Below are 12,770 nucleotides of genomic sequence, written 5' to 3'. Positions count from 1 at the left end.
CACTGGGTTTAAAATAGTGCATCATCCAGATCTTATACTGCCTGCATGTGCCATTATAGTTCAATTTAAAAAAAGGGGGGGGAGGAGGATGCCAGAGGTGATGAGACAGTTAAAAGTTCTGCAGTTGAAAGGGCTGCTCTCTCATCTGATAATAGGTGAGAAAGCCTTGACTGATTTTTGTTCTTAATTTTGGCTTGATTCGCCATTGTGTATGCATCCCTCTTCACATTTTTTGCTTGGATCACATACACAAATATGAATAGAGAGAAAAACAGTTTAGGTGAGCGTTTCTCAAAGGAAGATCATTCATTCCCTTATTGATTTCCCAATCAGATTACTTACTTAAAGGGAACTTTAAGAGTATGCAAGACCTGAAAACATTTGAAATTAGGTTGATCAAACCCTTTGGGACCACATAAAAGGGATTTAAATAAGCACATTGGCTTTCTTACTCAGGGACTGGCTCTAATGTATGTTTGTACATGACTGTGTATGGCTACTAGTGCTTTAAAATGATAATAATAGTAGAGTAGTAGTACAAAGACATAAGGCAAGGGGAAACAAAGTGCCATGAATGACCAAGTGTCATTAACAGTTTAAATCAGAGAAGAACTACTCCCTCAGGACCAGTATTAAAGCCAGGCCCTTAAATTCCAATGTTGATTCTGTCAGATTATGGAGAACTTCTAGAGGTAGGAAGTACAGGATAAGGATGTAGGAAGAGGAGAGGAATTTAAAATAAGGAAGAGAATGGGTAGGAGAAGCTGAGACATGGGGAAGAAGAGATAAAAAAGAGGAAAAAAAGGCAGAAGAGGTAGGAAGAGAGAAGAGGAGGTAAGGCAGAAGGACGAGATGGCAGGAAGAGTGAACCCCCACAGTAACTTGAATCTCTGAATATGGAAGTTGGTGTTGCATGGAGGAAGCGGCACAGGGACAACTGCTGCCCAGATCCTGGATCTGCAGTATCCTTTCAGAGGTCGGGAGAATGGCCACCACCTCTAACCAATTCCTGTATCACTTCTCACTACAGATTGTGGTAGGAAGTTCATGGTGTCAAAGAAACACGTTCTGGAAGGAGGTAGTGACACTTTTCACCATCTTAAGGGTATGCTGCAGATCACTGCAGGTACAAAGGACCACAAGTGACTGTAGTGGCAATTGGTATCTAAGATCAGCATTGGATAGGGATATGCTTCAGTCATATCTGTGCCATAGAGGATGGGCTGAAGACACAGAAACAGGCTGAAAATCACAGCACAGTGGGTCCCGGAACTAGAAATCCTGGCTCCACATGGCCTCCTTGCAGTGGTGCTCTCTAAGGTCACTTACTCTTTCCCCTCACTGCACCTGGATTACTTTCCTCCCCTTCTACCTTTCTTCCCAACCTTTTTTCTTGGTATCTCTCTCTTTCCAGTCTTTATCACTTGAACCTTTCTTTTCTCTTTTCCCCCTTTCAAACATTTTCTCTCTTTACTGTAGCCACCAGAGCATCAACAGAGTCTTCACGTTAATGAGTCTTCTTGCTAGGTTTGCATTTTTCTACTGTACATGTTGCACCCCCTAGGTGGTGAGATCTTTTCCTGGCTTAAAAATCTGTGGTGCATGCCACACCATTTACTGCACTTAGTACAATAGATTGTAATTCCTGAAAAAACTCATTATCCTTCATTAGCCTGCCTCTCACCATGTTAGTATAGCGTCCCTTCACAGGACCCCAAAGATCACACCTCAGGCTATGGGCTTAAGTATGTATCTTTCCTCTCCTGATGTTAATCCAAGATTCCTATTGGTGGTGATGGGGATACAGAGATTACTTATAGGCCTTGAGTGTTGTTCAGTAGTGGAATGGAGGAGTAGAGGAGTAGCCTAGTGGTTAACACAGTGGGCTACAAACTGGGGAGACCAGCATTCAAGTCCCACTGTCACTCCTTGTGACTTTGGGTCAGTTACTTTTACCCTCCATTGCCTCAGGGACAAACTTACCCCTAGATTCATTAAAAAGTGTTAATAACATCACATTATAACTTACCACTTCACATTGTAGTAATCACATGGTGCAGTAGTGGTGATTTTAGGGTTTAGGGGCCAGTTTCGCATATAGAGTGAGACGTATGAACAGTACAGAACACCTTGGTGAAGATTTGACAATCATTTGGCGTGAGGAAAGTCTCAAAAAGATGAATTTCTACTATGTTCTCTCACCCTAACTTGATGGACTCTATAACAGGGTACCATCAAGCTAGGGTGAGATAACACCTCTCCCAACCCACCTGAGCTCCAAAGGCTCAGCCCTGCCATGCTAAGCCTCCTCTCCAAAGTGCTTTCCACTAAATAATAAAAAAAATATGCGGACCAGAGTTCAGGGCCAGTCTCACCCCAGGCGCCATCTATTTTTTCAAATGTATTTTGCTCCAGGGCCCCTCTTTCTTCCTCCACCCCAATCCTTCCCTCCTATTCTCTCTGTACCTTAATTTAGCTTCAGCCCAAATCGCACCAGCATCCTACCCGCAACCAGGGCCCCGGCGCCTCTGGCAACACCAAGCAGCTATTTTATTTATTTACTTATTATTTATTTTTAAAGTGTGTATCCCATATGTGTCTTTGTATTTATGGCAGCTAACAGAAATATTCATAATAAAAAAAAACATATTACCTTATGGAGCAACATATAAAACAGAAATTAACAAGACAATCACAGTGTAAACTAAACATAAGGATTGAGCTTGTTTGAACAAGTGTGTCTTAGCTGCTTTCAAAATTGGGTGGGGCGGCTGATTAGATGTAACTGCTCCGGTACAGAATTCCAAAGAAAGGGACCCACAATTGAAAAGTCATGGTTGATGGTTTCAACCAGCCGTGCACCTCATCATGATGGTACCTCCAGAAGGCCTTAGTTAGTATAGGCTTCGAGCATAGAGTTTCTGGGGAGCTATGCCAGAAGCATATGCCTCCAGCACTGCTGCTTAGCAATGCCAGAAGCAATGCCATGTTGCCTAGGACGCTACCACAATCCGGGCTGTAGATGAACTAAAATTAAGGTACAGGTAGTGTGTACTCTGAAATCTGGTACTCCATTAAAACTGAGTGTCACAATTTGGAAATATTGAAGTTGTCTGCTGTAGTTGTTTGTAACATTTCTACCTCAACTTGAAGTAAAAGGAGCAATATTCATTTAAGTGAGTACAGTTCTTGGATGTTGTGGAGAGGGAAGTGGAATATTGTCCTGCTAGCAAGCCTAAAAACAATTTGAATTTCTGAAGTTAAAGCATGGATGTATGCCCAGCCAGTCCTCGAGCCCCTCACTGAAAACTAGGCTGCATGTCAAAGGGTAAAATTAATAGAAATAAGATAGCAAACATCTATGTCTGCTTGTATCTCTCAGTTTAAGGACATTCTGAAAGCCCTGGGGAGGTGGAGATTAGAGGTATTAACACAAAAGTGTTACATAGTCATGTATAACACAACAGTAGCCCATACTGTGCAGATTGTAACAAACAAAATTATCAGACTCTGATTGACAGAAGAAAGAGAGTGTGAAACCCATTATCAAGCCTACATCTTCAATTCAATATGATCTTTCCATGTCAAGCCTGAAAAAATTTTCTTTTTCCTTTTTCCCTCGCTATTGGAAATCAAACCATCAGTCTTGTCTGAATTAAGGGTAAAATCATTGTTGTTTGTCTTGCATATATAATATGAATTATTTAGTGCTTATTTATGATGCCAGATTGACAGCACTGGAAATTGAAATCAGTTTGACATTCACTACTGAATAGATAACACAGCAAGTTTCTTAAACTTGTCTCAAAGACACCAAATTTACCCCTAGATTTATCAAATCCTATAAATATAGTGGAAATAGTGCCTGCGATAAAAAGGGGCATGGTTAGGCTAAGTACCCATCTCCCGTATCGCATAGGCAATTTCCGCAAGGTGATAAATGTTATCGCGCTTGCACTATATTTCACTTTGCATGCTGATTAATATATCGGAGAAAGAGAGAATGCTCTTTGTGAGGGAGAATTAGTGAAGGAGAGGGAGTGTGTATATGGATTGAGTGAAAGAGAAGAGAAGTCTAGGGGTGTATGTGACTGAGAGCGCACCTGTGAAATGAAAGCACATATATGAGTGAGGGAGTACGTTTGGGTGTGTGTATATGTGTATGTGTGAACATTTATTTTTATTTATTTTTTAACTTTTATATACCGACATTCTTGCGGGCACTTCACTGCATTATGTTTTAGGTTAATCGCCACAAGGTCATTGTCATTTTCTCTTGTTGAATTTTATCCCAAAAAGATTTTGTTTTGTATTAGGGAACACAATAGCTTTCATTTCTGCAATTCCCCTTTAACAGCCTCAGCAATTGCAGTACCCTCCTTACAGCATTAATATGTTTGAATTCTGTCCCTAAAAAGTTTTTTTAAAAACAGGCACACAGCTGTTTCTGTTTTTCCTGCATAATATCACCCCCCCACACACCACACACACTTATACTCAGCTGCAGCTGAGCCCCCAGCAGTAGTAGTCACAGCAATTCTCCTCATAGCCCCATTATCAGCACAGCATGACCCCACAAAAACCCAGCACTCCCCTTGCTTACCCAAACAACCCACAGATTTTACACTCTTTCCTCTTAACCCAGGACAGCCCCAGCATTCTCCTCCAGACAGCCGAAGTCATTGGTGCGCTAGAATTGATTTTTTGACTGGACTCAAGGTTAACGTGGCTGGGCACTAACCAAAACAGGTCTGAGTCATGCTAGTTCATCATCATTGTCATGTACTTAGGTACGCTTTTACAGCCAAGGAGTTCAAGGCGTGTTACATTTCAAAGTACTGACATAGTACATTATTGCATATGTGCAACATAGATAGTTATACTCTTTGCAATAAATAATACCTTTATTGCACCTGCAATGGATTTCTAAGTTGTCTGTAACAGCTGTCAAACATGAAAGAGAGAGAGAAAGACTGGTACCCTGGTACCCTTACTTTTCAATATATTTATAAATGATCTGGAAAGAAATACGACGAGTGAGGTAATCAAATTTGCAGATGATACAAAATTGTTCAGAGTAGTTAAATCAACAAGCAGATTGTGATAAATTGCAGGAAGACCTTCTGAGGCTGGAAAATTGGGCATCTAAATGGCAGATTAAATTTAATGTGGACAAGTGCAAGGTGATGCATATAGGGAAAAATAACCCATGCTATAGTTACACAATGTTAGGTTCCATATAGGTGCTACTACCTAAGAAAGAGATCTAGGCGTCATAGTGGATAACACATTCAAATCGTCGGTTCAGTGTGCTGCGGCACGTCAAAAGAAGCAAACAGAATGGTTGTGGAATTATTAGAAAGGGAATGGTCAATAAAACGAAAATGTCATAATGCCTCTGTATCGCTCCATGGTGAGACCGCACCTTGAATATTGTGTACAATTCTGGTCGCTGCATCTCAAAAAGATATAATTGCGATGGAGAAGGTACAGAGAAGGGCTACCAAATGATAAAGGGAATGAACAGCTCCCCAATTAGGAAAGACTAAAGGGTTAGGACTTTCAGCTTGGAGAAGAGACGGCTGAGGGGGGATATGATAGAGATGTTTAAAATCAGGAGAGGTCTAGAACGGGTAGATGTGAATCTGTTTTTTACTGCTTTGAATAATATAGAAAGACTAGGGGGCACTCCATGAAGTTAGCATGTGTACATTTAAAAACTAATGGAGAAAGTTCTTTTTCACTCAACCACAATTAAACTCTGGAATTTGTTGCCAGAGGATGTGGTTAGTGCAGTTCATATAGCTGTGTTTAAAAAAAGGATTGGATACGTCTTGGAGGAGAAGTCCATTACCTGCTATTAATTAAGTTGACTTAGAAAATAGCCACTGCTATTACTAGCAACGGTAACATGAATAGACTTAGTTTTTGGGTACTTGCCAGGTTCTTATGGCCTGGATATTGGCCACTGTTGGAAACAGGATGCTGGGCTTGATGGACCCTTGGTCTGACCCAGTATGGCATGTTCTTATGTGCTTATGGTAGGGATGGAGGAAGGGAACTGAGACTCATCAAAAGAGAGACTGTGGGGCATGGGGGATGAGAGTCTCATCCCTCATCCCACACCCTGTCCCTAGCAGTCTCTCTCTCATACTACCCCACACACCACCCCTACCATCCTCCCTATAAGTCTCTTTACCATTGGTGCATCTGGAGTGTTAAAAGTGATTATTAACACACTACAAGAAAAAGCTGCACGAGCTTCATATGCAATAAGGAAATCGCTCGCCGAGTTAACAAACCCCTGCCCTCTCAGTAAAACCACCACTAAAATTATTTGATAGCATCATTCAACCATTCCTCTTAAAAGGAAGTGATGTCTGGGATTTATAATTATTTACAAACTATACAGCATGGTACACAACACCAAAAGAAAGCCTGCACCGCCAGTTCTGCAGACACACTCGGGCCGATACAGTATAGTGTGCTCCTGACTGTTACCCCGCGTTTGGACGCACGTTTTCGACACGCTAGCTCTACCCCTTATTCAGTAAGGGGTAATAGCATGTCGAAAAAATGCGCGTCCAACCCCCCTGAAACTAATAGTCCCCGCAACATACAAATGCATGTTGATGGCCCTATTAGTTATTCCCGCGCGATTCACTAAGTAAAATGTGCAGCCAAGCGCACATTTTAATTTCTGCCGGCACCGGGGAAGTGCACAGAAAAGCAGAAAAAATTGCTTTTCTGTACACCCTCCGACTTAATATCATAGCGATATTAAGTTGGAGGTCCTAAAAGTTTAAAATAATTAAAAAAAAATAATTAAAATTGGCCCGCAGCTCGTGGGGTTGAAAACCGGACACTCATGTTTTGCCGGTGGTCCGGTTTCCGATTCGTGGCCTGTCAGAGGGGTTTGAGAACCGACGCCGGCAAAATTGAGTGTGGGCTGTCAAACTCGCTGACGCCGCCCGCTTCTGTCAAAAAAAGAGGCGCTAGGGACGCGCAAAGTAGGGCGCTAGCGCCCTAATTTGCATGTTTGGTCCCCCCTGAATCGCGCGCACAGGAGAGTGGCCTGTGCGCGCGCCGGGAGAGCGGGCGCTCACCCGCTCTCCAGAGACCTTTACTGTATTAGCCTGACTGTTTTTCACATGTTAGACCCATACTACAACTTAGTAAATGATCCCCTTAGAATGTAAGCTTTCTGGCATCAGAGAAATTCCTACAGTACCTGAATATAATCTGCTTTGAAGTGTCTCCTCAGCTTTCTCATCCGCTCCCCAATAGTCCCTCACTCAAATAACCTCCAAATTCTTGCTTTCCCCATCCCCATCTAATCTCTATATCCCCATTCCCCTCCACCCCCGAGTCCCCACCTTATCCACAAACTTCTGATGAACATTCAGATCATCTAGGGGGTTCTCAGAGAGCTTTGTTGAGCAGGATGGGGATCCCCTCTTGGTGATTTGAAATACAAGGGAGGGGGGGAGGCAGGAAACAGGGTTCCTGGAGGTATGGCAGATAGTCACACTGTAAGCAATATGTCAAAAATTCTCATTGGTTGGTAAAGCTGCCACAACCCTAGCAACCCTGTCCCCTGCTATTCCCCAGCATGTGGTTCCTGCTTGCATCCTTCCCTTCCCCAGTACCTGGCATCTGACTTTTGCTCCCCCCCCTACCCCAATCCTTCTCCAGCATCTGGCTTCTGTCTCTGCCCCCTCCTTCTGTACCATCTGGCTCCTCTCACTATCCCTTACACCTTCCCCAGAAACTGAGGAAGGACAGCAGGAAAATATTTCACTGTGCCGCCCCCCCCCCCCCCCCCCCCATGATGACCAGCATGGTGAATTACCTCCTGTGAGTAGTTAACACGCTTACAGTGCTGATGGTCAGTGGCAGAGCAGGTGCCCACAGTGAAATCCATTCCCGCTGCCACTCTCTTTCTCACCTGCTACTCCTGTATTCTGCCAGAGTGGGGCCCCCTTGTAAAGTAGCTCACATGGAGGGGGCCCTGGTACAACTGCCCCCCCCCCCCCCCCCCCACCACCACCACCATTACTACTACCACCACAGCCCTGCTGAGGCCGACACTGCTGATGCTACCTTTTCTCTTTCAGCTTGCGGGGCGTCATGATGCCAACACTCTACTCCCGCTCCTTGCTATTGGCCCTGTGTAGCCATAATGCTGATGCTGCCAGGCTGCCTCTTTGCCATTAGCCACTCATGGCTCAAAACTTCCAAGTAGATTTGGGTGACAGGAGAAGAAAGTGATGGAGTAGCCTAGTGATTAGATCAGCAGACTATAAACCAGGGAAGCGAGGATTCAAATCTCACTGCTGTTCTTTGTGACTCTGGATAGGTCACTTAATTCTCCATTGCCTCAGGTACAAGTAGGCACAGTAATATTAAAATTAGCACCCATGTGCCTTGCTACATAGGCTGAAATTTTATACCCTTTTAAAATTCACCATTTAGATTGCAAGCCCTCTGGGATGGGGAAAGACCTACAGTAGCTGAATATAATCCGCTATGAAGCACCTGAAAAGCAAAATATAAATATATATGTTATAAAACAGTCTTGACGCATGTATGTGCGCTCCTAATTTTAAGCATTTACACGCACAGCTGGGAATTGTCAGCATTTACACGTACAAGTGAGGAAATTTTATAACATGCGCACGTGAAGGAAATGACCAGTTTGTCCACCAGTTTGCCCAGTCAATCCCTATCTCATCAAGACACCCCTGGCTCTTTAGCCTGCACGCCCCCCCCCCATTTACCCAGACCCCTCAAGCATTTTATGTGGCTATAAATACTTTTATTCAGACTTTCTCCCGATCAAAAGCAGATGTAAATTTGCACTGAAATATACCGGATGCGTGTCGCATTCACATAGTTACATATGCACATATCTCTTGGCCCCACCCCAGAATGCCCATGCCCCGCCCCATTCCACCCCTTTTCTTCCCGATGCGAGATATTTGCACATCGGTACTTCTTTTCATATGGCAGGTTTATAAAATCGGCTGGGCGCGAATAAGCGATACATGTGTGTGCATCTCCCAATTTTGATACAAGTATTCCTTTTAAAATTCACCATTTAGATTGCAAGCCCTCTGGAATAGGGAAATACCTACAGTAGCTGAATATAATCCGCTATGAAGCACCTGAAAAAGTGAAATATAAATAAATAAAATTCAATTCAGTACAAATACAATGCGAGTTGATGGGCCATGTCCCATCCCTACCTTGTGTTCAGAGGTGGCTCTCTCCTCCTCCTCCTCCTCCCTCCTCGTTTCCTCTATACAGAGCACAGGAAGCTGCTACTGTGTCTGCTCTAGCCCCTCCCCTCCTGTCTCCATGGGAACAGGCAGCCTGAATGGCAGGAGTGGGGCTGAACCTCACTGGGACTTCCCTTCTCAATAGCAGCAGAGAGGGGCCAGAGGAGGAGAGGTCACAGTGTTTATCAGTTTAAACCAATAAACCCAGTTTTTATGTCTCAGGGTGGAGGGTGGGGAAACTGGTTATTAAGGTTTTATCAGATTAAACTGGAAATAGTACTCATAACTAAATCGGCAGTCCCTCTGCTGTGGCTGCCAACGGGCATGGGAATTGCAGCGGCCCTTTTCGTGGCATGAACACCCATGTACGAGAACTGGACAGAGAGCACCAAATCCTTTGCCAGGATCCACCTTTTAAGAACCTTTACTCTTCAGAGTTAATGTTGTGCACCGACATGCAGAGGACCTGGGTTTGTCTGCCGCCTCAGGTCTTCCTCTTCCCGGCTGGGCGGGCGGGCGGGCATTCAGAGTCCCTGGAGGGGGCTCAGTGAAAACACCTGGAGTAGCCAGACCTAGAGCCCATGAATGGAGGGGTCCCCAGGTGAGCAGGGTTGAAGTAAGTTGGGAGGCGATACAAAATAGCAGGGGGAAAAGTATCCCAGGTAGACGATTGAAGGCTCCTGGAGCCAGGATCCCAGTCCCAGGATCCTAGTCCACAGGAGCAGGAGGGAAACTGCCAGCTCCCAAAAAATAAAAAACAAATAAATAAGTATATGCAAAGGCCTCAACCAAAATCCCCAATAGGCAAGTTGTGCTTCTTTCTCAGCAAACACGATTAAGAAAAGTCTGAACAGCTTTATACTTTTACCAGGTTGTAGAGGAAGAAATTGCAATACCATCGAGCTTTGTGAAACTGAGCTACTTGAGCAGCAGAACCCCTGGATACAAAACCTCGCTGCACATCGTTCTCTCGTACTCAACCATCCCTGTCGGGCTGACAAAAGTGCATCTGAGTGTAGCTGTGGAGGGGAGGCTGGTGCAGAAGTGGTTTCCTGCTGCTGCTAACTTGGCATACGCCTTTGCCTGGAACAAGACGGATATTTATGGACAGAAGGTTTCCGGTCTGACGGAGGCACTGGGTACGTTAAATTTCTTCACTCCAAGCTGAAGTGATGCCATTATTTATTTTCTGCAGGAACATTTTTCTGGCAATTTTTTTTAAAATTTGTTTTATGTATATTAATCTTCATTGAAATGGTTCTTGCTCTTTTATTTTTCTTATGATCTTTAATCATCCCTTTATTTCTTGCTCCTTCGTAAATATTTGTTTCTAATAATTTTTATAGCTCAAAAGCTTTTCTTCCTATTATATTTTAATGCTTTATTATGTTTGTAAAAGATTCATCTCCTTACTTTTATTTTGTTTGAATATATACTTTTGATTTTAACTGTGACCTTTATAATGTTATTCCCCTGGTTGCTGTATTTATTTTTCAGTCTGCGTCATTTGAATAATTATCAAGAGAAGTGTCTGCATTCTGCTTTCTTTGCATTTCAATTGGAATATGTGTTGTTTAATGCTATCAGAGTTCCTAGCCTCCTCATTCTATATGCCTTAATGCCCCAGATCTATGTAACTCACTGTGGTTTTTGAAATTCCTGCTGCACATACAATTTTGGGGAAGTAATGTATCAGTCTAGCTCACAAAACCCCACTTTTCCCTTTCACTTCATGTAATAATATCAGAAAATCACCCATGACTGTGGAGACAGTGTTCCCAATACTAGTTCTCTGGAGAGAAAGGGGCACAGATAGATCTGCTTTTCAGAATAACCAAGCTATGCAAATTAACCTTATTCTTAGCGAATGCATCTGCTGAATATTTATTGTAGATGTCCTGAAGACCAGGATAGAGTTGGAATCCCATGCTAAACATTGCGAGACTGATAATCAAAAAAACGCTGTGTCCCTAAGTTTTAGGACCCTAAAACTTAGTTTTAGGACGCTAAAACTTAGAGCCCTAATTTTAGAAATGCCTACATTTACATCCCTAACTTAGGGTCCAATACTGAAAATCAGTGCTAAGCATCTCACTTTTTTCCCTTACCTAATTCCATCGCAGTAGCCACAGACATTTTAGGACCCTAAGTTTTGGTGCCTAGTGAGTTCGAAATTTAAACGTAGGTGCTAAACCACCAATACATTTTCAAAAGAGCCAGTTTAAGAGCCTCATTCCCAAAGTCAGTTACTGAAACCCTTTGAAAATTGCCCCCTCTGTGTTTATAAGACAATTTCTTTCTCCTTTTCTCTGCCCATTTCTCTCTGTCTTTCTCTCTGATGTTATCAAGCTCCTACCCAGTAACTGGATAGATTTCAGAATACTATATAAGTCAATCACCATAATCTACAAAGCTATCCAACAAATCGCTCCTCTCAACCTACAAATCCTTTTCATAAAGCATACATCCTCCAGACCCATAAGAGAGTACTACAAAGATTCTCTTCAGGTACCTCATTCCAAAACTTCCCTCCACATAACTTACAGAGACAGGGCTTTCTCCACAGCAGGACCCACTCTTTGGAACTCCATACCAATGGAACTAAGACAGGAACCCTGCTTCCCGACATTCAGGAAAAGACTCAAAACATGGCTTTTCAAACAAGCCTTCCCAGACTCAGATTAAACCCAATTTTCTCTGACAAACAACCTCCAAGCAACAACTTTCTTTTTACAACCAACTTGGCAACCTACCCTAAGCTTACCAACATCCAGAATTTCATTACTTCTGATCTCTTCCTTCTTGTTAAAAACTACATCTATGTGAACTGAACAATTCATTGTAAATCATACACTTCCCTGCTTGGTAATTCTACCATTTTACGGGTTAATATACTATGTTAAAGTTACTATCTTCTCTTCTTCTTGCTCCTAGTTGTACGCCTCCTTGTTTTATTGTAACTGCATCTATAGTATGTTTAGTACATATTATCTCGTTCTCTGTTCCGGTTATCACCCCACTGTTTATTGTAAACCGGCTTGATGTGATATTTTCACGAATGCCGGTATAGAAAAAATCTAAATAAATAAAATAAATAAATTGCTGAGAGTATTCCTAGTTTTACAGGCACAACTATGGGTCAGATTACAAGACTTCTGTTACGCCCATCGGTCGCAGATGGCTGCGACCGCTGCTGCTCACCTCATGCCTTTCTACATCGAATCCTGGGGAGACTGGCGGCCACCGCTGGCCTGCACGCCCTAGTTCTCGGGCCTTCCCGCATGGCATGGACACTGCCGACCGCCATCTTGCCTTGGGAGATCCTTAAGCGTGCACTCGCGCCCTTGGACCAGTCTTATTCACATCATGGCGGGAACCTCGGGGCGTCCACCCGGATGACATCATTGCTCTTGGATATTTAAGACGGCTGGCCCTGCCTGCCTATGACTTGGCAATGAGTCCCCTCATTGTTGTATCCGCTCACTTTGG

General features: G+C 43.3%; 1 protein-coding gene across 1 annotated transcript in view; it reads left to right on the top strand.

Annotated features, from left to right (window-relative positions):
* The window catches only part of LOC115094738 (teneurin-1-like), a 337,344-nt gene that overhangs the window by 251,026 nt on the left and 73,548 nt on the right, over nucleotides 1–12,770 (top strand). The window contains exon 13 of the mRNA XM_029607996.1: nucleotides 10,153–10,420. Coding sequence (XP_029463856.1) covers nucleotides 10,153–10,346 — 194 coding nt within the window. The 3' untranslated portion in view covers nucleotides 10,347–10,420. The remainder of the gene's footprint in view (nucleotides 1–10,152; nucleotides 10,421–12,770) is intronic.

The sequence above is a fragment of the Rhinatrema bivittatum genome, chromosome 6, assembly GCF_901001135.1.
Source record: "Rhinatrema bivittatum chromosome 6, aRhiBiv1.1, whole genome shotgun sequence".
NCBI classification, from domain to species: domain Eukaryota; kingdom Metazoa; phylum Chordata; class Amphibia; order Gymnophiona; family Rhinatrematidae; genus Rhinatrema; species Rhinatrema bivittatum.
Note: the sequence above shows the minus strand (reverse complement) of the source record. Positions and strands in the feature narration are given on the sequence as shown.